Genomic DNA, 20,967 nt, shown 5'->3' with positions numbered 1-20,967 from the left:
TAAAAGTCCTCGCCAGGGACCTAATAATACAGTTACTGATGAAAACTGTCATGGAAAAATTCACTATGAAGGAAATGTTCTACAATTAAGTGATACATGCCAATCGATTTCTTTTTTCAACGACACTCAAATTTGAAAGTATATAACTGTTATTTGCAGATTATTTAGATAAAAAACAGAAATAACGGTTATTTGAGGAATAATTAAATTAAAGTAAAAAATATAATTGTTAAAGAGCGATATTTTAATAAAAGTTGTAACTGTTACGGTCTCTGGTCCTCGTTGTTGTACACCAGTAATTGAGCTGTGTGATTAGTTAAATATTGCTCAATGGCGGCCAGTGATATACATACATACCGCGCCTTTTCTGCAACGGTCAGATCTTTCCCTGCCAATTCGTCAATTTTGCAATTCATCTTATTACCCAGTTGTCCAGACAACTAAATGAGATAAATTGTACGAAGCTGGTGATTAACTGCATGTGCATATATATTTAAAATATGAACCAAATCGGACTATAAATACGATTTTTAGTATTAACTCGACTCCAGCGCCACCTGGTGAGTCATACAAACCTTCTCCTTATAACTAATAAGAAAGAATGATCCAAATGGGTTAGCTCTTCTAAAGTTCTAATTGCTCCGATTTCATTTTAAGAAAGACAAATGCATACACATTTTCAAATAATTTTGTACATATCTATAGGATTTACATATTTCTTGCACGGGTTAAGGCACACCACTGAGCAGTTAATAATTCATCGCAAATTCTTATACAAGTTGATCAACTTTTTCATTCCCAGAGATATGGATTAATTTAATTTTTTTGAAGTGCCCTAGCTGCAGTTGTTGTTGTAATTGGCACCACATCGATTATAGTGCTGCACTGTTGGTCATGCTGCATATAGGCCAGCGTGCAGGCGGTGAACAAAATCAACCAAAATACCAACACACATGTGCCGAAGAGTGTGCGTCTCAATTTTTGCCACCATGGATCGTCAACGAAAGGTAATAGTTCTTGCAATGAGAGTCCAGCGGAAAAACTGTAAGTAAAAAATCAAAATCTGTTAAATTTTTCACCTAAGCGCTAATCTTAATAACAGAATGTTTGCTTAAAGCTTAAACAGACGGCAGCGTTAATCCGAATTAACTCGGACTTAAACCGGATCAACTGCAGTCAATTCCCGAGTTGATCCGGATCCACGCTGCCGTCTGTTTATACTTTTAGGGTTTGATAGCACCAGCAACATTTTCAGCAATAACTTGCAACAGCGCCAGACACTCAAGCGCTAAATCTTACAAGTTTGGATACATTTTTAACAAACTTGATTAATAACTTGATGAATTAACTGCTAAAGAGAGTAAATGTGATTTTTTTTATGTAAAAATATACTCGGAGGTTTGCCATTGCATGTCGGGGGCCGACCGCTATCAGAAAAAAAATGTTTGGATGTTGCTCGGATCAGGGATCGAACCCTCGGCGATTATTAAAAAGTTTCGCTTTATAATTATTGTTGTAGTGACCTTTTCTTAATTAATTGAATATCTAAACAAGTAAATAAGTTTAAATTCGGGCGAAAACGAATTTTATATACCCGATGCACGTATTAAATATCGTTTTTTCACCTTTTAGTATCCTGCAAATGGGCCCAGTGGGAAAATGTAATGTATAGTAATCGAAAAAATAATCAGTACAACAACCCTTTTCACATTCGAAAATGCATTTTTTTGTCCAGTAGTAAAGTAGTTTATAACTTACTTTTAAACTAATTCAATTTCCTGCAGGGTTGCCGCTCATTGTGCTGTTCCTTTTAATCTACTTGATTAACGGATATACAGAAGCAGATTGTTGGGTGTCAAAGAGCTCAGTTTTACGTCCCTCAACACATATGTATGTAGCTGCCTATACCTAATCAGTGCAAAGGTGGTATTCCGTCGTCTCGTCCTCTTCAAGCTAGGAAGGGCAAATGGGGTTGTCATATAGGGCAAGTTGTCGGCAGTATAATCTGTTCAATGATCTACCGAGATTGAGGTCAACATGAATTTCGACCACCTAAGTCCTCTTGAAGTCTGCTAGTCATTGCTGAACGAAATATTCTGCCAGTTTTTGGCCGTGGCTTCAATGGCCTAGGGTGGGGGTACTATAACTGGTTGCCGACTGATGAATACCTGGTCTGAGCCCACTCTGGCTAAATGTTCCGATGACTCATTACTAGGAACTCCCGAGTGTCCTGGTACCCATAGTAAGACAAGTTCGTCATTTTTTCGAGATTCGAGAGTGTATGAGTCTGGGATGAGTGTTGGAATTAAGCCAGCAGCCTCGGGGAATTCAATCTTGTAGAATCTCCCCAGAAAAGGTAATGGTGGCATACTATCCTGGGGCATTGAAAAAACCCTCGTGTCTAAAACTCTGCCATTAGCAATCTCTTCCTAGTCGCATTCAGTATCATACCAACCATCCATTTATTTTAAGCCTGCAGGTAGCCGTTAAGGCCTAGCCACATATGAAGTGGTGGATAGCATATGAAATGATGGTAAGTAGATCTCCAAGATTAGCGCCAGGTTTTGTAAATGAAGGTCGCGTACATCACAATGCGACTGTCCTTTCAAGTTTGGTAACAAGATTTCCTGCGCTATTGATTTAGTGTCTGCCAATTAACCTTATCGTCGAGCTGTAGATCAAGAGGATACTTCTTGCTGACAGAATCCACGCTTTACCAAATGCCGACAACGCTTTGGAGGTCTTATGCTCAAAGTAAGACTTCCATGAAAGTATGGCATCCAGAATTATGTACTTACATATATGTATGTACAGATATATACCTAACTTCGGAATACATCTGAATTGCAAGTGTAAGTGCAATTAAACCTTCCTACTTTCTCCTTATAGTGAAGAGCACAACACTAGCTTTGGTTGGGTTAGCGGACAGCAAGACAGAGAAAGGCACCTATTGATGCATGTCAAACCATCTCCATAGGCCTGGGCTTAGGTACGAGAGTCATTAAGAGTGATAAGATGGGACTCAATTACCAATAACCAGAGCAAAGGGGAACGAACTCTGCTCCTTAGAAATGCACACAACGTATACTAACTAGTGTCCATGATTTTTATACAAAAGTAACCAAGTGCTAGCGACGCAGTCAAAATTCTTTTCAAGGTCGCCAACAGAAGCCTTCTCTAAGTGCAAAGGATATGATACCTATCGCCTAAATGCATGCAATCTACAGCCGCATGTGCAAAAATTTCGTTTATGAAATGTATAGCATTATTGCCTATGCTCTTCTCAATTGTCATATAAACAAAATTACTTAAGTTATAATTCGACTTCAATGTATGCTCGGCCTAGTCTGATACATTCTCCAATACAATGATGGAGAGATGATGGTTGCCATGGCCACAGTGTCTACCTACTACTTTTTGGTTCAATAAATACATTTTTTATATAAAAACATACATACATACATCCCTCTCACTGAGTTCTTCATGCAGTGCTGTAAAATACAGAATTATGGTGTTGCTTTAAAACGCAAAAAAAATATTAATAAATATAATTAATTGTTTTATCCATATTTGACAGCGCGATCTGGACATCAAAATCAAAAGTTGACTAAAAATTGCGCATACGCAACATAAATTATTTTAACAATAACACAGGCAAGAGAAAAATATGTAACATGATTTTGATTTTAGCCCAATAACTGTGAAATTTAGTATGAACAGCCCCATACACCACACAAACTACCGACGCAACCCCGATGCAAAGGAATTCCGGGTTGTATTTCCCTAATAAGATTTACCAAATCAAACTTATAAAGATCTACATACATATAAAATTTGTAATGGCCTTATTCATAAAAAATAAAGTAGGTTTAAAAAGCTTTATAAAATGACATTCATTTCATTAAGCATACATTTTAAGTTTATAAACCTTTATTTTTTATGAATAAGGCCATAAGACTTTAAATAACAAGAAGAAAATTATTTGCCTTTAAACTAGTAATATTAGTTTTCAAAAATTCATTTCTGTCAACCAAAAGTGTCAAAAGGGGGCATTTGTGAAAAAACTATCAAAGTATCAAATCTTACAATTTAGAAAGAAACTATCAAAAGTGATACAATTGTATCAAAACGGCAACGCTGGTTCCAGTCAATACTGTGTTGCTCCGAAAAAGTGCATCTAAGTCAATATACCGAAAGATCTATATAAAAATAAACGAAAACTCACATCATGGACAGATAGAAAATATTATTAACGTCTGAAACAATAGTCGTATTCACCAACTTGAGCAAGTGGCCTAGCACTCTGGCAAAAAAGCAGATGAGCTCAAGCAACGATTGTTGACAACAGTCGTTGCTTGAGCTGTTCTGCTCGTTTGCCAGACTGCCCGGCCACTTTCTCTCTTTGGTGAATACCACTAATGAAATAGTTAAGTAGGCATGGGCTGCAGCGGACACCATAACTTTGCTAAAATCAGTCCAGCACTAATCATCAAGCGCCATCATCAAAAAATCTCTCACTATCACAATCTCTCATCGATGGGGATAATAATTTGAAAATTTTAACGCACTGCATATATAGAATATGGAATATATTATATCTTACTCTAGTTCCGCAAGTACTGGTGTATAAGCATTATATAAAGGTTTATCCAAAACGTCGATGTAGTGAGAATACCCATTTTGTTGCTTTGGTTGCTGTGTGAAATGTCCGTTGTAATAACCGTTGGATTTTGAGTTGTCATTGCTCAGGAGTGCAGTATTCTCGGTTGTTAATAGGGACATATTAATGAAATTTAATATGCAAACTTATTGATTAGCACTTCAAGTTTTTATCAATCGTTGATTTCTAATTATTGTGTAAACAAAACTAAATGCTAGGCATTTTTTTGTTTATTTGGAACAATTTATTATCGTTTTAAGATTTTCGTTTATGTTTTTAGCCTATTTTTGTAGTAAAAGGTCCAATCGGGCTCGTTGGCCTCTTCACAACGACTCAGCTGACACTGCATGTATCATTTGCAGAATTTCAAGATACTACGACGCAATATAAATTATAGTCTATACATATTTGCATACACATACATGCACATTAGGGCGGGTCGAAAATTAAATTATTCTCAAATCCTTTGGTTATAGTGAAAATATCTTGTACCATGAGGTCAACAATAAGCATGTCAAATATTAATCGTTTATCTTAATTGCAACAGCCCAAGTGACACAAAGCAAAATTCAGGGTTCAGCAAAAAGTTTCGGCGGATATTATTAGATAATAAATCTGTAAACGCAAATGCCAAAGTCAAATAACATCTCTGGCAGCCCTTTTCAACCAAATTGTAATTGTTCTTTTGATTATTGCAATGGTCTTTAGTCAAAAGATGCAAAGAACAGAATTCATATATCTGGGGTGTATTTAGGTCACTGGTTCCAAATATACCGTTTTTCATATTAGCCGTACTTTGCGAATTTTCGCAAATTTGAGAACAATTTCGGGAATTATAGTACGAAAACCTTTATTTTCCATCACCGTGGAAAAATTTCAATTATATAAATGAATATGGAAACATTGAACTAGCACAAATTGAACAAACACTAATTAGTTTACTTATTATTATGCATGCAATACAAAAATTGCAAATAAATGAAGTTCACAGGAATTTTAGTTCAACATTTTTATTCTTTTTTGAAATAATTTTGTTTTTTTTTGTCCATGGTCCTTTAAATATTATACATATAAACGTCCGAAAATCTAAAAATGTTTGAAATAAATCTCGTATAATTTTTTTTTTTCATTTTTACCTGGATACTAAACTAATGAAGAATTGAAAACTCATGCGGGATAGCTTTCCTAAATGTCTCGAAAACTTGCAGTCTTATTGAAAAATGATATATGAACGTGAGATACTAAATTTAATAACCATTCACTTGATATGTAGATCGTCTAGTTTATAACAATTAGCGCATTCCTTAGATATTTAATTTTCCAAATTCATAAACTTGGAATCAATTGCACGGGCTAAAGATAAATATGTTTTAAATTAATCTTTCGTGGCCAATTATTATTGGCGTAGACCTAAGACAACATAATATTACTATTACAGTGCGATCAAGTGCAATTTATTTTGCCTCATACAAAATCGATTCTGCCTAATGTACATGTACATACATATATACTGCCATTTTGCTGGAGAACGCTTTAACTAAAAAAAATAAAGAATACGACAAAGACGGCTTAAAGGTTTCAGTCAGGCTTTTCTACTTCAACAGAATTAACTATATACTGACTAAAAAATATATAGCTAATACAACAATAAGATTAAATCCAAAGCATAAGGTAATTAAAACATAAATTTGATACTTACTTTGCTCATATAGTATTGTTTTCTAGTTATACATACCTGCAAAGCAAAATGGAAAAGATAAAAATGCTAAATAAGATTCCAAATTCTCCTCTAACGGCACATAATTGAAAGGAGAGTTGATGGCAATTCTGCATTCTTAAAAAAATTTTGCTTTTTTAATTACGACGTTCATCCTGCAAACGAGCGATATGTAGTATAAACGCACATATGCATAAATACACCATCTTGCTTTTAAAAGTAAATACTATATAATATTTACTATTGTTCTCAGATAATTCTTTTCGCTACAATTAATGGAGTCCCACCGAAGTTCGTAGGCGACGTAGACGAACCTTCGGTTGTATTTAAAAATCTGTGATATCTTCTATGTAGCCGTTTTTGTGACCAATTGGCTCAAGAACCGATGAACGGATTTTAACCAAATTCGGGCCGTATATTCCTTAGGACCGTGGCAAGGGTAGAGATGATATTTTAATCCGCCAGGTAGCGCAAGAGTCGACATATTCAGAAAATCTGTATTTATGATCCGATTTGGTGATATTAAAAAATGTATCCTGCTGGTGCGATAAGAAATACTTTTATGAAGAAATGGATCCGCTAGAGGGACCTAAAATCGAGTTATTCAGAAAACTCCTTCAAAACTATGCAACGGAACTAGACTTAAGATTGTAGAGCTGCAAAAATATCTAACTAGCTCTAGAAAAACCAAAACCTACATTAACAAATTACATAAAGGTACGCACAACGATAATCACAATACAACAACACATGTACAAATGGTCAGCTGATTAAGCTAAGTGAGATTTTGACCAGTTCTGGCTATTTTCTCTATGTCCATTTAATGTTTATAATTTGTTTATAAAAGTCTAGCACATTACATAACCAGCACCACATAAATCCACATTTTAATTTTCATATACAAATTACGAAAATTCAACAACGTTTTTAAACTTTTTATCCGGAATTTATTTCGATAATTACTTTTATATGGAAGAAAATGCCTTGCACCGTCAGCAAAAAACGATTAAAAATCAACGCGATTTTCTAGCATCTTGAAATTTGCACTTTAACCTACTGAAATTTAATAAACCTAACCTAACTAAACCTAAAATTTCGGTTAAAAAGTTTAAAATTGTTGAGAGTAGTTGTTAAAATTTGTTGAAGTTGTATAGCTTTTGTACGAAGTTTGAAGTGTGATTTATATGGTGCTCATTATGTAATGTGCTAGAATTTTATAAAAAAATTGATAAACATCACTAAAATTAAAAATGTTACGTAACTTAATCAGCTGACCACAAGTGTATCTCTATAATATATAACATATTTACCACAAACGTATGCAAGTTTTCGTTTCGTAAAGTGATGACATTTCAGATATTCCAGCCGGATAAGCCCACTGCCAGAAATTCGGTTGATCCCTAACACTTAATGTAGTTGTTGGAAACAATTATTTTGGTGTTATTTTTATTCCTGCAAACAATATTTTCATTTAGTTATTTATTTTAGCTGCGTGTATACATTAGACCGTACCAGAAAAAAAAGTTGGCCGCACACCATTCAATCTAAAGTATTTTTGCGAGGCGATTTCGAAAGCAATTTTTTTTGGCCGAACATAGGGCCGCCTTTTAACCTTTTTCTGCATATTTTCGGCATTTACAGTCGGATGTATGTCGGAAGTATGCCATGTCTTGAGAAGATAGTTGTTTTTGCTCCAAAGTTAATTGACCTCAAGTACACCGTTCTAGTATTTACCCACCAGATCTCAGTTCGTACCACCCTAACGTCTGTAAAATAAAGCTCATCAAAAAACATTGCACTTTAGTTAAGGAAGTTTTCGATTCAAAGGCAATTTTGATTTTTTCCCCGCACGATGGGTTCGCTTTCCCCATTAACAGTCGGAGCTTAAAGTATATACTTTTTTTCTGTAATATAATTTTTTTCGGTTTCCAATTTCATTGACCTCAATTCGGATCTTAAAGTAATTTTTTTTCCTTAAAGATACAATTTTTCTTGTTTCAAAGTTCATTGAGCTCAAGTACCCCATTTTAGTACATAGCCAGTAGATCCTCAGTTCTTATCACCCGAACCTACCACCTTGATATCGGTAAAATGAAGTTTCAAAAATCATTAAACTTTTACTAAGGAAGTATGTAGCTATTTCGATTATTTATTCCAGTAAAAATGTTACCGAAAAATGGAAAAAATATTCGGCCAAAACAGATGTTTTTTCCAAATTGCCTTGCAAAACTATTTTAGATGGCGAACTTTTTTTTTGCCACTAAGGTGGTACTCTCTAGTGTACATATGAATATGTATTCATTATACATAGAATAACCCTGCAAAAAATACGACTAATCCGGGATGACTCCGGGAGCAATCGCAAAGCAACATCCGACTAATACCACTTTTGATCTCTTTATATGGAATGAACTGTTCGCTTTTGTTCGAGCATGTCCCATGAAGAGACTAATTGTTCACTTAAAAAAAAAATTAAATAAAAATTTGCGCCAGCCACCATTCGAACCAGGGTGCTGAGGTTTGTTAAGCGAATACTCTCCTATGTGCCAACGCCGCACATGAAATTCATTGACTAAGTGCGTACATATCATTAAATATTGGTATTACCCGTTAGAGATGAGTCGGGGACTAATTGAACTCCAATTATACCCGTATGGAATGAGTCGAGACTAATTGATCCGCATTAGTACCAGTATGAGACTAGTTGCGATTAATTAATGACCAATTGTACCCGATTGAGAGTAACCTCGGAATACCGGAATACTCTCTTTAAAAATTAGTTGGACAATTTTTTGCAGGGAAATCATAAACGCATGAGAAACAAGACATTTTTCAGACCTACATTTATTGCCTATTTTTATTTGTATCATTAAGTGAACGCCCAGTAAGAAAAAGAAATTATTGGTAATGCATCGCCTTTATAGTCGATAAAACTCCTTGACACCATATACAATTTTCGAATCGCTATCGCACTTTTTGACGCAAAAACATTTTTATTATCACACATCTACATACTAAGGCCTTTAATTTGAACTCTCATTTTTGAAATTCCTCTTCAAAAATATTCTCAAACTTAAATCTTCTTAAATCTCTTTCATCTCAAATTGTGATACGCATATATTTCAATAAAGTGATGAACGGATTTGAATCAGGTGGTTTGAACAAATGGTAACCCTCCTAGATAAAGGTAAGGAATAAGGCCTTTTCAAACCCATTTTTTAATAATTCATCCAATTTGTTGAATAATTTGAGCGTAACTTTTTAAAGACGTAGCAACCCTCTTCAAACATTACACAGATTTCATAACATTATTTTGTTTGACTACGGTATTTTTATGTTTCATACACTTTTTGTTTTAGTTAATTGAGTAAAACCTTTGAAACAGGTGACAGCCCTCTTCAAAAGTATTTTCAAGATTAATCCTTGTTAACTCTCCTTCGCCGGACATCGTGATATGTATATATTTAATTTAACTGATGAATTAAGTGAAATTTGATTTTTAAAACATGTGGCAACCCCATTAAATACAGTTTCAAAATAGAAAGTTTTCAAACCCCATACGATTGATGCCCATATTTTAATAATTTATTTAACTAATTAAATAATTTGAACTTAAACTTTTTAAACAGGTGGCAGTCCTCTTACAACATCTCAAAAATATTCTTAGCCTTCACACTAAAGATTTCTTAACACTCCTTCGTTTGATCCATATTTTGATATGTTATCTAACTTGTGTATAAGTAAGCTAAACTCGAAATTTTAAGCAGTTGGCAACCCTCTTCAAAATATTTTCACATTCCTACTTTTTGAAACATAGCAAATAAATATGTGTTACGCTATTTGGGTGTGAAGAAAGACGCGTAAACTTATTTTCGTGGTCAACTATGCTTGCGGGCAGTGGTAGTCCTTGGCTAGGTATAAATCTATGCTTACGCGTCTTTATTCGCCGTCAACTAGGTTTGAGCGTCTTTTTTCGCCGAAGTATTTTTCACGCGTCTTATTTCATCAATGCGCCCCTTTTCGCCGTCAAAACAATGGCGCGGCTTTATTCGTGTTTAGTGACGATATATTGATAGATGTGAATATTTCGAATTAATACGATGAAAAAAGAAAACATGTGAGAAAATGCTGATCTCCAATTCGGTTTGAGTGTGAGAGGTGTTTATACACTCTTTTTTTTTTTAACTGTCTGGAGAAATAAACTACCGATCTGAAATTGAGTTTGAGTCAAAATAGGCAATGTACTACACTTTTCCAGCTGGGTTTGTATACCGCTCACATAATCAAAATGTTTGCATTCATAATACTTAAATATACACACATCAGTTTCTCGGCTGATAAGATTGCTGCATTACTGTTATGATGTTGTTATTAAAACCGCGAGCTCATTCGTCTTAACTCACCCATAAACGATTGCTTTATATATCTTTTCTTTTGTGATTTCTTGAACGTCACTTGTTTTATAGAATAGATTTTATAATTTTAATTTGACTAAAATGTTTAATTAATATAGTATTTTTGATAGTAAATAGCTACGTTGAAAAATGTTGAGTATTGGTTTTATATGAATGTGAGTGCAAATTAAAATCAAATCCATAAGTCATTTATCATTTTATTAATTCAGAAAGAAATTGCAACGGCTTCTGACTAAAGTGGAGTTTGCTGACGTAACCTGTAATTCAACTCTATTCTATTCTCTATACCTGTCATAGACATCTAGTAACAATATCATCGTAAATTTAGCACAGGAGTGAAAGGGACTCCCACAGCAACACCTGGAAAAGCGTTTTTTTTTTCAAACTAGTCTCTAAGTTCGTTAATGACATACATATATGTACATGTTTTTAAATGTTAAGCATTCCATTTTCATATTCTGCTGCCGTAGTGAGGATCTGAAATACTAATAAAAAGTAAGGCATCTAGTATGTATGCATGTGCGTATTTTTGAATTTCTAACAGCTGCTGATTCACTCCCTAAATTAAACAAATCCCTCTTTCTTTGAAATGTTTAAAATTTTATTCAAATCGGTATAGACGAAAACAACTTAACACATGATTTATTTTCAACAAAAACGTTTATATGGGAAATACACAAGTGTATACGAAATTTAAACTAGAGTTTCACAATAATGTGTCATCTTACAAGTTCAAGACAAATAGTAACTATTTAATAGGCATACATGTATGTAGGTATGTATGTATGTATGTATGTATGGACATATGTAGTATATCGTCGTAACTATTGCGAAACGCGCTAAATGGCAATATCCAACTGAAACTCGGCAAAAATGTTGTAAACAATTTTAAATGTATCATTGGCAAATATTTCAGGGCTATGGATTATTCAAGAAACTGATTCTTGCTGGTATGTATTCGAGAAGAAAATTACCGCAATATTTAAGGAAACTAGTATCTAAAAATTTGTTTGGGATTTTTGCAGTAATGACGACGATGTACATACATATTTATATACATTAGACTGCATCACAAAAAAAAGTTGTGGTTTTTCCGTCGGGATTAGAAAATTTATTATATTTTAAGACGTCCACCAAAATATATCGGAAAAATTTAAGGTTTAGGTGAGGTGGACTGGTTTGAAAATACCTTCGAAAATTAAGTTTTTTTATGACTAAAAACAGTTTCTTTAAGTATTTTTTGGAAAAATCTCCTTAGATGACAAAACAGTTTAAGCTAAAGAAATCTATATAAAATTGTTAATTATTTTTTTTCAACGGAATCATATTAAGGAGATTTTTGACGTTGTTTTCCGATTTTTTCAAAGATTTGTCTACGAAAAACTTGAATAACTGCTCTAAAACTTTACCGATATAGACTTGTGCGGTATCAGTGGAAAGGTATTTTCTCACCCTTTTTATTTCTTTGCAAAATCACAATTTTTTCTTTATCAAATACAAAGCATCTTAATACAACATGGAGTGACGCTCGTTTATTTTACCTTTATCTTTCATGAATGAGCTTATTTGTAAAGAAATAAAAAGAGTAAGGAAATACCTTACCAATGATACCTCATAAATCTATATCGGTGAAGTTTTGGCTGAGTTATTCAAGTTTTTCTTAAACCAGTTTTTGAAAAAAGTTCAAAACAGCAACAATAAAATATTTTTATGCAAATTAGTTTTTAAGATTCAACTGTTTTGTCAGCTGAGGTGATCTTTTTCAAAAAACTGTTTTTAGCAATAAAAAACTCAATTTTTGGAGGTATTTTTAAATCTATCCAGCTCACGTAAATCTAAATATTTTTCCAAAATATTTTGGGCAAAGTCTTAGAATATAATAGCTTTTATAATTTTAGTAGAAAAACTGTACCGATTTTTTATTTTTTTCGTATGGGGAGTGATGCAGTCTAATATATGTACATACATACATATTAACACAAATCAGTGATGTTGTTTATATGTACTCTTGTAATTTACCTATGTAACAGTTATTAATTTACTAAATGATTTTTGTATTTGGCGTTAAGGTTAGTTCTCCCTTAATTTAGTTTTCTTAAAATATTTTCAGTTATATTTTCATATTAATGAATTGAGTTTTTTTTATTATTAATAAGTATTGATAACAAGTCTTATAGAAAACGAATTAAATTATTAGCATTTCACTTACAGACGTATAAAATACAATATATATTTACATATATAACTAATTCGACTTGGAACGAGGTTTGCGAAAGAAAAATGAAAAAATTGAGTTTTGTGGTAAAATACATATGTCTGTATGTATGATTGGTATCGTATTTGGGTTTGATATTGTTTTGCAAAGCGATGATTGATTCATAATGTCGATATTGTATGTTTTTACGAAATAACCAACAATAAGAAAAAAACAAAACAAAAAAGGAAAAAAGTTATAAAATTTTAAACAACAGGAAATTCACTTTGCGGCAATTCGAAAGATTTAAAGAAAGTAAAGCAGAAATTACAAGTGTTCGATGCTTTTCTACTGTATACTGTTCTACAATTACTTTTCAACAAAGTATACAAAAAAAAAAACATAAAAAACTGGACTTTTCGCCATTCAAAAAATGTGTATAAAATGATTGGGTACATATTTACATATGCATATATATTAAAATAATTTAGTTTTTAGTTTGTTTTAAAATTATTGATTCATGCATATATATTTTATACCAGTTTTTTTTTTTTAATTTATTTTTTTTCTGAAGTATAGTTAGTAGTATTTTGTAGTGGCTTTTATTTGTTAAGTTTGCTGTTTTCATGATCAAGTTTTGTAGTTAAAATCAATGTCGGCAAGTTTGCTTATACATTAATCTCAAGAAGAAAGCATTTCTTAGATTTTTTTTTAAATATATTTATTATAAAATTCATAACTAACACATACAGTTTGAAACAAACAATTTAACAAGACTGGTTCACTTAATGGCTAGTACAAAGATTATACATAAGAAGAGGTAATCAAAATTCAAAACTAAAAAAAGATTTTTGAGATATGCTTCAAAGCTCCTGAGAAAGCTTTAAGCTCAGTTTTTGAAAGTAGCGCAGTTTTAAATGTGGCAATTCTCACCAAAAGATATCGAGCAGGAGAAGCTTTTTATAATTTATATAACTATTTACACGCGTACAAGATAAAATCCCTCTCTGGTCGTCGCTGATGTAGGATGAGCTCTGAAAAAGCTGTATCGTTCAGACTTCGAATATTGATGACAATATTACAAAACCAAACCTGAGTCAATGTATATGTAGCTCTAAAAAAGTGTTGCTTTAAAACAGCAAAGAGCAGAAATAGCTGTAGTAGGAGTGATTTTTCTTTAATACGAAGCACTGCGTAGTCATCGCCCTTTCTACCACCGAGGGGCTCGTCAAAATGATCACAGATGGACCGAAATAGCGATGATCGAACATACCAACAGACCGGTCTGTAATGCCCTGTAGCGTGTACGCGGTAGGAGTTGGATATTTGACGCTTGTCTTATCTGTGTATAACGGTGAAGAACAGCGGCTTTTTAAGCTTTCTTTACAATTCGGAAAATATATGAACGTCAGCTTAGACCGAGTTGCACTGACTGTACTAGTTGGAGGAATATAAATTCATCAAACATACATATGTTTTGAAAAAAAAAAAAAAATCCTAGAGTTGGAATGAGGTGACCCTTTGTGTGTCAGGCTGAGATGTTAGCAGTATAGACCTGCGCCAGAACAAACCTTGAAAATGGTGTAGTCAAGTCGTCAATCCGGCCTTTTCCAGTAAGATGTTCTTCCAAGCTTGTCCAGGAGTTATCTCTAGCTCTCAAATGTGGAAAACATTGTAACACGGCATTGGTTATCAGAAACTACGGCATTAAGAGCAAAAAAGTCTCCAACCAGCGAATTAGAGAAGTATCTTCAACCCCTTGTGTAACCGAAGCTGATTTTTGGTGTGAGTTGGTCTCCTTGGAGGCTTGTAATTAATGACTGGGGAAATGTAGCACACAAGTATTGGAATATGGAAGGCGATGTTAGGCAGGTCGGGATCTTTGGTTATCATTTCGCAAGGAAGGACTAAAATCTTTTAAATATTTAGTGCTGAAATCAAGTTACCGGCTACTTATCTGAATGCATTCAAATTCCTTCACAGGCGAGCTTCTCAGAGTCAAAGCTCAGTTTGTCTAGACTTAACTGAACGTAAGAACACGGCAATGATTACTTCACACGTCAACTTAAGCCAAATGGAAAAATATTTTTTTTTTTGATTCTATTTTCAGCTGATTAACAGTACGCCCGCCGCCTGTAATGTCCCATAAAAATGCATGCGTCTGAATTTTTAATTTTTCTGTCTCTTTCAAATGAGTGTCAGCAGTGCAAATTTACGATTTGGCTACATTTCTAGAACAAATTTAATTTAGATAACTAAAAGCACGATTGATGAACAAAACTAGATAAACGTATGGTTGTATTTTGTATTACGTTTTCCTTTAAGAAATTTTCTTCATGCATATGTATATATGTAATTAAGTAAACAAGTTAAAATAAAAAAATCACTTCCGGCAGACAAAGGGTCAAAACGTCATTGATCTGAAAAAAAACGCCAAACTGACGACGAAATCATCAATTCGGCAACACAGTGTAAAACAGCGATGAGCAGAGAGAGTTTTTACTCTGAGCGCGCTTATAAGTATAAAATTCATAAAAAGCGTGAAAAAATTTCCCTGGCGTTGCTCTATCTCTTCTAACTTTTCTTAGCGCCCTCTGTTCACTTATTCAAATATGCGTTAAAGGCGTCTCCACTAGAAGGCGTCTCCACAAAGCCTTTTAAAAGAGAGCTTGTTGAACTTTTTTTTTTTAACTAGCTAACAAATTAAATATTTATGTATGTACATAAAAGAAAACATAAATTGTTACCCAATCAAATGTTTATAATGTACAAAACCGAAAATAGATTTGTCTATCTTTTTACATAAAACTCAAAAGCGCTTAAGCATTTCTAACATTAACAAGTAATACTTAAATTTATAATGATTTCATTAAACATCATTTAATTATGGAAGGCCCTGTACGTAAACGGCATCTTGTGGCATCTTTACAACAACAACATTTGCATTTAAAAATTGCACTCATAATATCGTTGCCAATTCGGCTAAATGAATTCGCATAATGCTTCTTCTTCTTCTTCTTCTTTTTTAAGATCTTTCCATTTTTCCTATTTTTCGTTTTATATATGTATTTAAAATTAACATTACATACATACACGTTACATTTACAATATAAGAATAATACAATAACAATAAAATTTCTCTAAAAATTTGCTAACGCTTTTCAAATATCATCTGCCTGTACCACTCTGCTTGTTTTTTTTTTGTTTTCTGATTTTCCTTTGGTTTAATCTCTTTAATGGCATAACTTAGTTGCATTATTATTTATTATTATTATTAAGTATGTATGCATTACAAATTTCATTATTATTACATTATATATATAAAAATAAATTAAATTTAGTAATACAAGTTTATTGCATGCTTTGCTTCGTTTGTTATTGTTATTATTATACTTGTTGTTGTTTTGTTTGCGTTTAAAGTACTTCTGTGTAACTGTGGTAGCTTACTGCTTAAAATGTCCTTAATATCCTTGCAACATAAATATCGCTTGGATGCTCGCTCGCTTGCTATTGCTCATTTTTTTTTTAAGTTTGCTTTCAAATCTACATTTTATCTATGCCTGCATATGTATGTATTTATGTTTGTATGCATTAATGCTTGTATGTATGTAAGTATGCTTCTATGCTTGTAAGTATGTATGCAAGTGTTGCTTCAAATGTTGCCTGGATCTTTAGCCAAAGTTTATATATGATTGTTTTTGTTATTTTGTTGTTCAATTGTTTGCTTTCTTTTTGTATTTCTAATTTTTCTATCTTTTTTTTTCTGCTAGTAATGACTTTAACTATTTTGTTGCTTTTTCTGTTAACATTCGTTCTGTTGCCTACTGTAACTATGTGTTTGACATCTCTGCGCAAGGTGCAAATTTTATTTCATTTTTTCATTATTCATTTTTGTTTTTTTAAGTTTGGCTCACTTGTGTCTATTAAATATATGTATTTACTTGCATAGTATGAGTTTTAAGCCTAATTATGATGCATACGTAGCCTCTAGCTTTAGTGAGTTAATTTGCCCTTTGTTTGTGTTAAGAGAATTTTAAGATGAAATTCTACTTGGAGAAAATTGTTACCAGATTTTTGTTTAGTTTTTATTTGTGTTTAGATTAGTTACACTATGTATTTGTGAAAGTTGATAATCTCAGCTAAGTAATTTCAACAACAGCCTTGTTCAGCTGGCGGCTGATTCAATAAAAACCGTTTTTTTTTTTTCAATGCTAAGATCATTTTAATCCTCGAACATGAAGAATTTTTATACTCCAAAGATGAAAAAAAAACGTCCAAAGCAAAATCATTATGATGATTGAAATTTTTAAAGTTAATTGAATTTTCGGCGCAATTTAGTTCAGATAAAGTCCTAACTCCGTCCAGCCTCAGTGTTGATTTTTCAAGTAAAGATCGTTCTGCCAGAAAGTCTTTAAAAATAAATTGGCACAAAAAAGTGTACACAATTATTTAACAGCATGGGAATATGTTCTGGTCGTGGATATAGGCGGCAGTGGTCCGCCGTATTATTAAAATTACTTCACAGAGTGCTCTGAAGAAGGGATGTCGGAAAAGCATCGATATATCGAAAATATCGATTTTTTGCTTCGATGCATCGAAAACTTTCCACTCGATGTACAAATAGGCGATGAATCGATGTTTTTTGAAAACTCACATCTCTAGTATATTGAACCGTCATTTCGGTTTGTTAGTTGTACAAAAAGAGAAGTGAGTTTGTCTAAATGATTGTAATGACTCCAAAAAGTTCCGTTAGAAACATAATTAACTCAGTTGCCGTTATTAATGTGAAATTTTGTACAATTTTGCTAATAACATATTTTGTTGTGAAGTAATATCTGAAAAATTCTATGCAAATCGATGTATGCCCTTCGATGTATCGAATTAGAGAAATACGTCGATGTAATTTTGCCATTGACAGCCTTACTCTGAACCTAAGCGAACTGGGAGAGAGCTTCTTTGTAGACATAAGCGCATTTTATACTCCTTTAATAATCCTTTTATGTCTTTTGGTATCAAATTCGCCATTAAATTACCTTGGTAGAAATATTGGAAGCCATAGATTTTGTTGAATGCGTCTCGCTGGCGGCGAAGCATGTCTTTACCGTATATCGTCTGAGATTAAATATCACTTTTATTCGATCATCCCGTTGGCTATAAAGGTCCTTGGCTTTGTGACAACCTAGTAGAGATTGTCTTCCGGTGTATTGTGGTTACAGCTTTAGCCTATAGACATAGCGTTGCGTTGTTATGGCGACGGGGGTTCGCAGCATTCATGACAACAAGATGACTGAGGAGTTAGCCCGGAACGGGCCTCTTTCTACTTCGGAGTTATGTATATTAAGAATTTCTCAGCACTTGCCAGATATGGCATAGGTAGCCTCGAACGAGTCGGCTCTTGATACTTCTGGGGTTCTGGGTTGTATTAAGGGCCAGATTTCTTGGAACTGGGACCTCCAAACATGCAGTGTGTGCAGTTGCGAATTATTGTTAATTAAAAAAAAAATAGTGGTTTTAGAAATTATTTTTGTTCATCTGGGAAATTTACTACTAATAAAGTTAATCAATTAATTTGGTTAGCATAGGAGAAATCCGGTTTCAAAACAATTGTGGGTACCCATTTAAATTACGAGTACACTTACCAATTTACGGTAGCGTACAAACCTTCAAAAAAGTCTCTTATAGGCATAACATCAAATTTAATTAGCTGAGACATCAACAATTCGATTACTTAGCTGCGCAGCTTGTATACATGTAAGTATAGACTCGAATGTATGTAAAGAATGGTTTTCACTATGCCAAAATTTGGTCGACATATTTTGACACAACTTTATCTCTTTCATCCATACCTTAGCCGGTGATATTATGGACCAAAAACGTACATATAGCCGACTTGACACAACCTTTCAAGATCTAAATCAATCGATATACGGTTTTATTGATCCCATTTGACAATACGCTTTCATTTACATATTTAACGATAAACGCCATTGAATTTGACATAGTGAAAACAAGCCTTAAGAGTGTGCTAATCGTTCATTTAATTTAGCTATTGATTTCTCTAAATTTATTCTTAATTTTGAGATATTTCAAAACTTTTTGCACTTTTTTCATTCTTTGAAACGGTTCTTTTGCTCTTTCTATGAAATACGAGCAAATTTTTATTATTAATTTTTAGTTTATGTTAATTTATCTTTTTTGTTTATGTAGGATGTTTTGCATGCTTTTCTAACTAAGTATATATGTATATATGTATTTATGTATCTATGTATGTCTGTATGCAGTTTGTGGGGTTTTGGTTTTGCTTTTATTTAAAGGAAAGTAAGTATATATGCAAGTAATGTAGTATGTAGTCATCAGCGTCATCTGACTGTTGTTGTTGTTTGTGCTCCTTAGAATCCTTGGATGACTCCGTATGCTTCCAAAGTGCTCATTATTAAGTAGACCAACCACAGACTGAAGAAAATGGCGCTATGTATGTACTTTTGTGGTGATGGACCGCCCAGTTCACCACCTATTGACTTCTTACGTCGATACATTATCAGGAACATGGCAATCACGGCTCCCGATAGGAAAAGTGTCACGGAGAAAGCCAAGCTGTGAACAGAATTGGAGTTATTTCAAATCTTACTTAAAGTATTCAATTAAGTTTTATTCCCAACGTTTATTTTTTACGCTGCTTGATAAGAGTTATTTTGCAACGTTTATTTTTTTGTGTTGTCTGGTAAACGTTGTAATATTAGGATATTGATGAAGGTGGAGATGGAGAACAAGATAAAGATGATGAAATAAAATTGAGAAAGTGAAATAACTCTTATTCGACAAAGTAAAAATAAACATCGGGCAATAACTGTTATCAAGCAACGTAAAAAATAAACGTCGCGAAATAACTCTTATAAAGCAACGTAAAAAATAAACATCGCGAAATAACTCTTATCGGCAACGGAAAAAATATTTCTCGTTTAATAACTGTTATGAAACAACGTTTTCGTTAAATTTCAGAATTTGTAGTTCGAATCGGTAGTTATTTTGTTCGAACTCAAACGATTGGTAGCAAAACAGAGTTAGGCGTTCAAATAGAACTTCTTTTCGATTCGAACTACAGAGAAAGGGCCCAGCTCTACAGAGCTTCTAAGCTCTACAGCACATACCTACTCTATTCCTTTTAACAGGACTACAGTGTAAATCAGCTCTGCAGCACTCATCAGCTAAGCAGTGCTAACTAACAGCGTTAACCAACAACTCTAGGCTGTGTTGCCTCGACAACAGAGTGTCATAGCTCAATTGTGCCACCTCGCTGAGCTGAATCATTAGAAGGAGCTTGAGTCATTGAGCTACCTCGCTAAAATTCAATGGGTTACCCAGCCCTATTAAAAACTTACGAAGGTTTATAGTTTTAAAACCATGATCACCAAACCATGCCACCAGGTCATGTGCAGACGTAAATCTGTAGCGGTATGTCAGAGGTCAACACATTTTCATTTGCAGGAACAGTCAGGCTGCTTTAAAAGTCATATTTTCATATGTAATTAAATCACGCATGATATGGAAATGTGTAGGGAAATTGAACTCCCAACGGGGGAATGGAACAACCGGGCCTGACTGACAGACTGGAAAATAAAGCAGCCAGATATTCGGCTTATTGGGCCCTGAACCCCTTCTTACTATGAGGGCTGCTTGGAATGAGGCACTGGGAGAATTCACACGGGCTACAGCAGCCCAAAGGTTTATAGGAAGTTACTATTCAAAAAGATTTAGGAAGCTAATCATTTTCCCAAAGACAAGCTTAAGAAACATAGCAGTTGTATTGACGTTTCATTATAGGCCACGAGTCTACATTAACACCCTAGGGACACCTGTCGTTACTGCTATACGATGGCAGAAAGAAATAATAAGGCAACAAAATTTGGGTGGCTGAGACCAGAGTATACCTATATTCAGCCGTTACCACTTCTCAAACTGCTGGATTTTATTGGGATTATAG

The 20,967-nt window shown here is 33.6% G+C and overlaps 2 protein-coding genes and 1 long non-coding RNA gene across 3 annotated transcripts in view; 1 reads left to right on the top strand and 2 right to left on the bottom strand.

The window, feature by feature from the left end:
* Positions 1-788: 788 nt before the first annotated feature.
* On the bottom strand, positions 789-5,020 carry LOC118737687. Its single transcript, XM_036468381.1, has 2 exons — positions 4,604-5,020; positions 789-1,042 (listed from the first exon to the last, which is right to left on the bottom strand). The coding sequence occupies exons 1-2, from the start codon at positions 4,780-4,782 to the stop codon at positions 817-819; spliced, it is 405 nt and encodes a 134-aa protein (XP_036324274.1). The 5' UTR covers positions 4,783-5,020; the 3' UTR covers positions 789-816.
* Positions 5,021-10,700: 5,680 nt separating this feature from the next.
* On the top strand, positions 10,701-11,306 carry LOC118737685. Its single transcript, XR_004992833.1, has 2 exons — positions 10,701-10,947; positions 11,002-11,306. It is a non-coding gene; the product is annotated as an uncharacterized LOC118737685 (long non-coding RNA).
* A 2,181-nt stretch (positions 11,307-13,487) lies between these two features.
* The window catches only part of LOC118737684 (sodium/calcium exchanger 3), a 102,186-nt gene continuing 94,706 nt past the window's right edge, over positions 13,488-20,967 (bottom strand). The window contains exon 8 of the mRNA XM_036468378.1: positions 13,488-19,580. Coding sequence (XP_036324271.1) covers positions 19,376-19,580 — 205 coding nt within the window. The 3' untranslated portion in view covers positions 13,488-19,375. The remainder of the gene's footprint in view (positions 19,581-20,967) is intronic.

The sequence above is a fragment of the Rhagoletis pomonella genome, unplaced genomic scaffold (genome assembly GCF_013731165.1).
Source record: "Rhagoletis pomonella isolate Grant_MI unplaced genomic scaffold, Rhpom_1.0 Rhpom_scaffold_00004, whole genome shotgun sequence".
Classification (NCBI taxonomy): Eukaryota; Metazoa; Arthropoda; class Insecta; order Diptera; family Tephritidae; genus Rhagoletis; species Rhagoletis pomonella.
Note: the sequence above shows the minus strand (reverse complement) of the source record. Positions and strands in the feature narration are given on the sequence as shown.

What these genes read in the sequence shown, in the direction of transcription:
- LOC118737687 (XM_036468381.1), bottom strand. Translation starts at nt 4,782, where the DNA reads ATGTCCCTATTAACAACCGAGAATACTGCACTCCTGAGCAATGACAAC. An exon ending in CCAGTACTTGCGGAACTAGA is followed by an intron (nt 1,043 to 4,603) that starts GTAAGATATAAT and finishes TTTTACTTACAG; the next exon opens with TTTTTCCGCTGGACTCTCAT.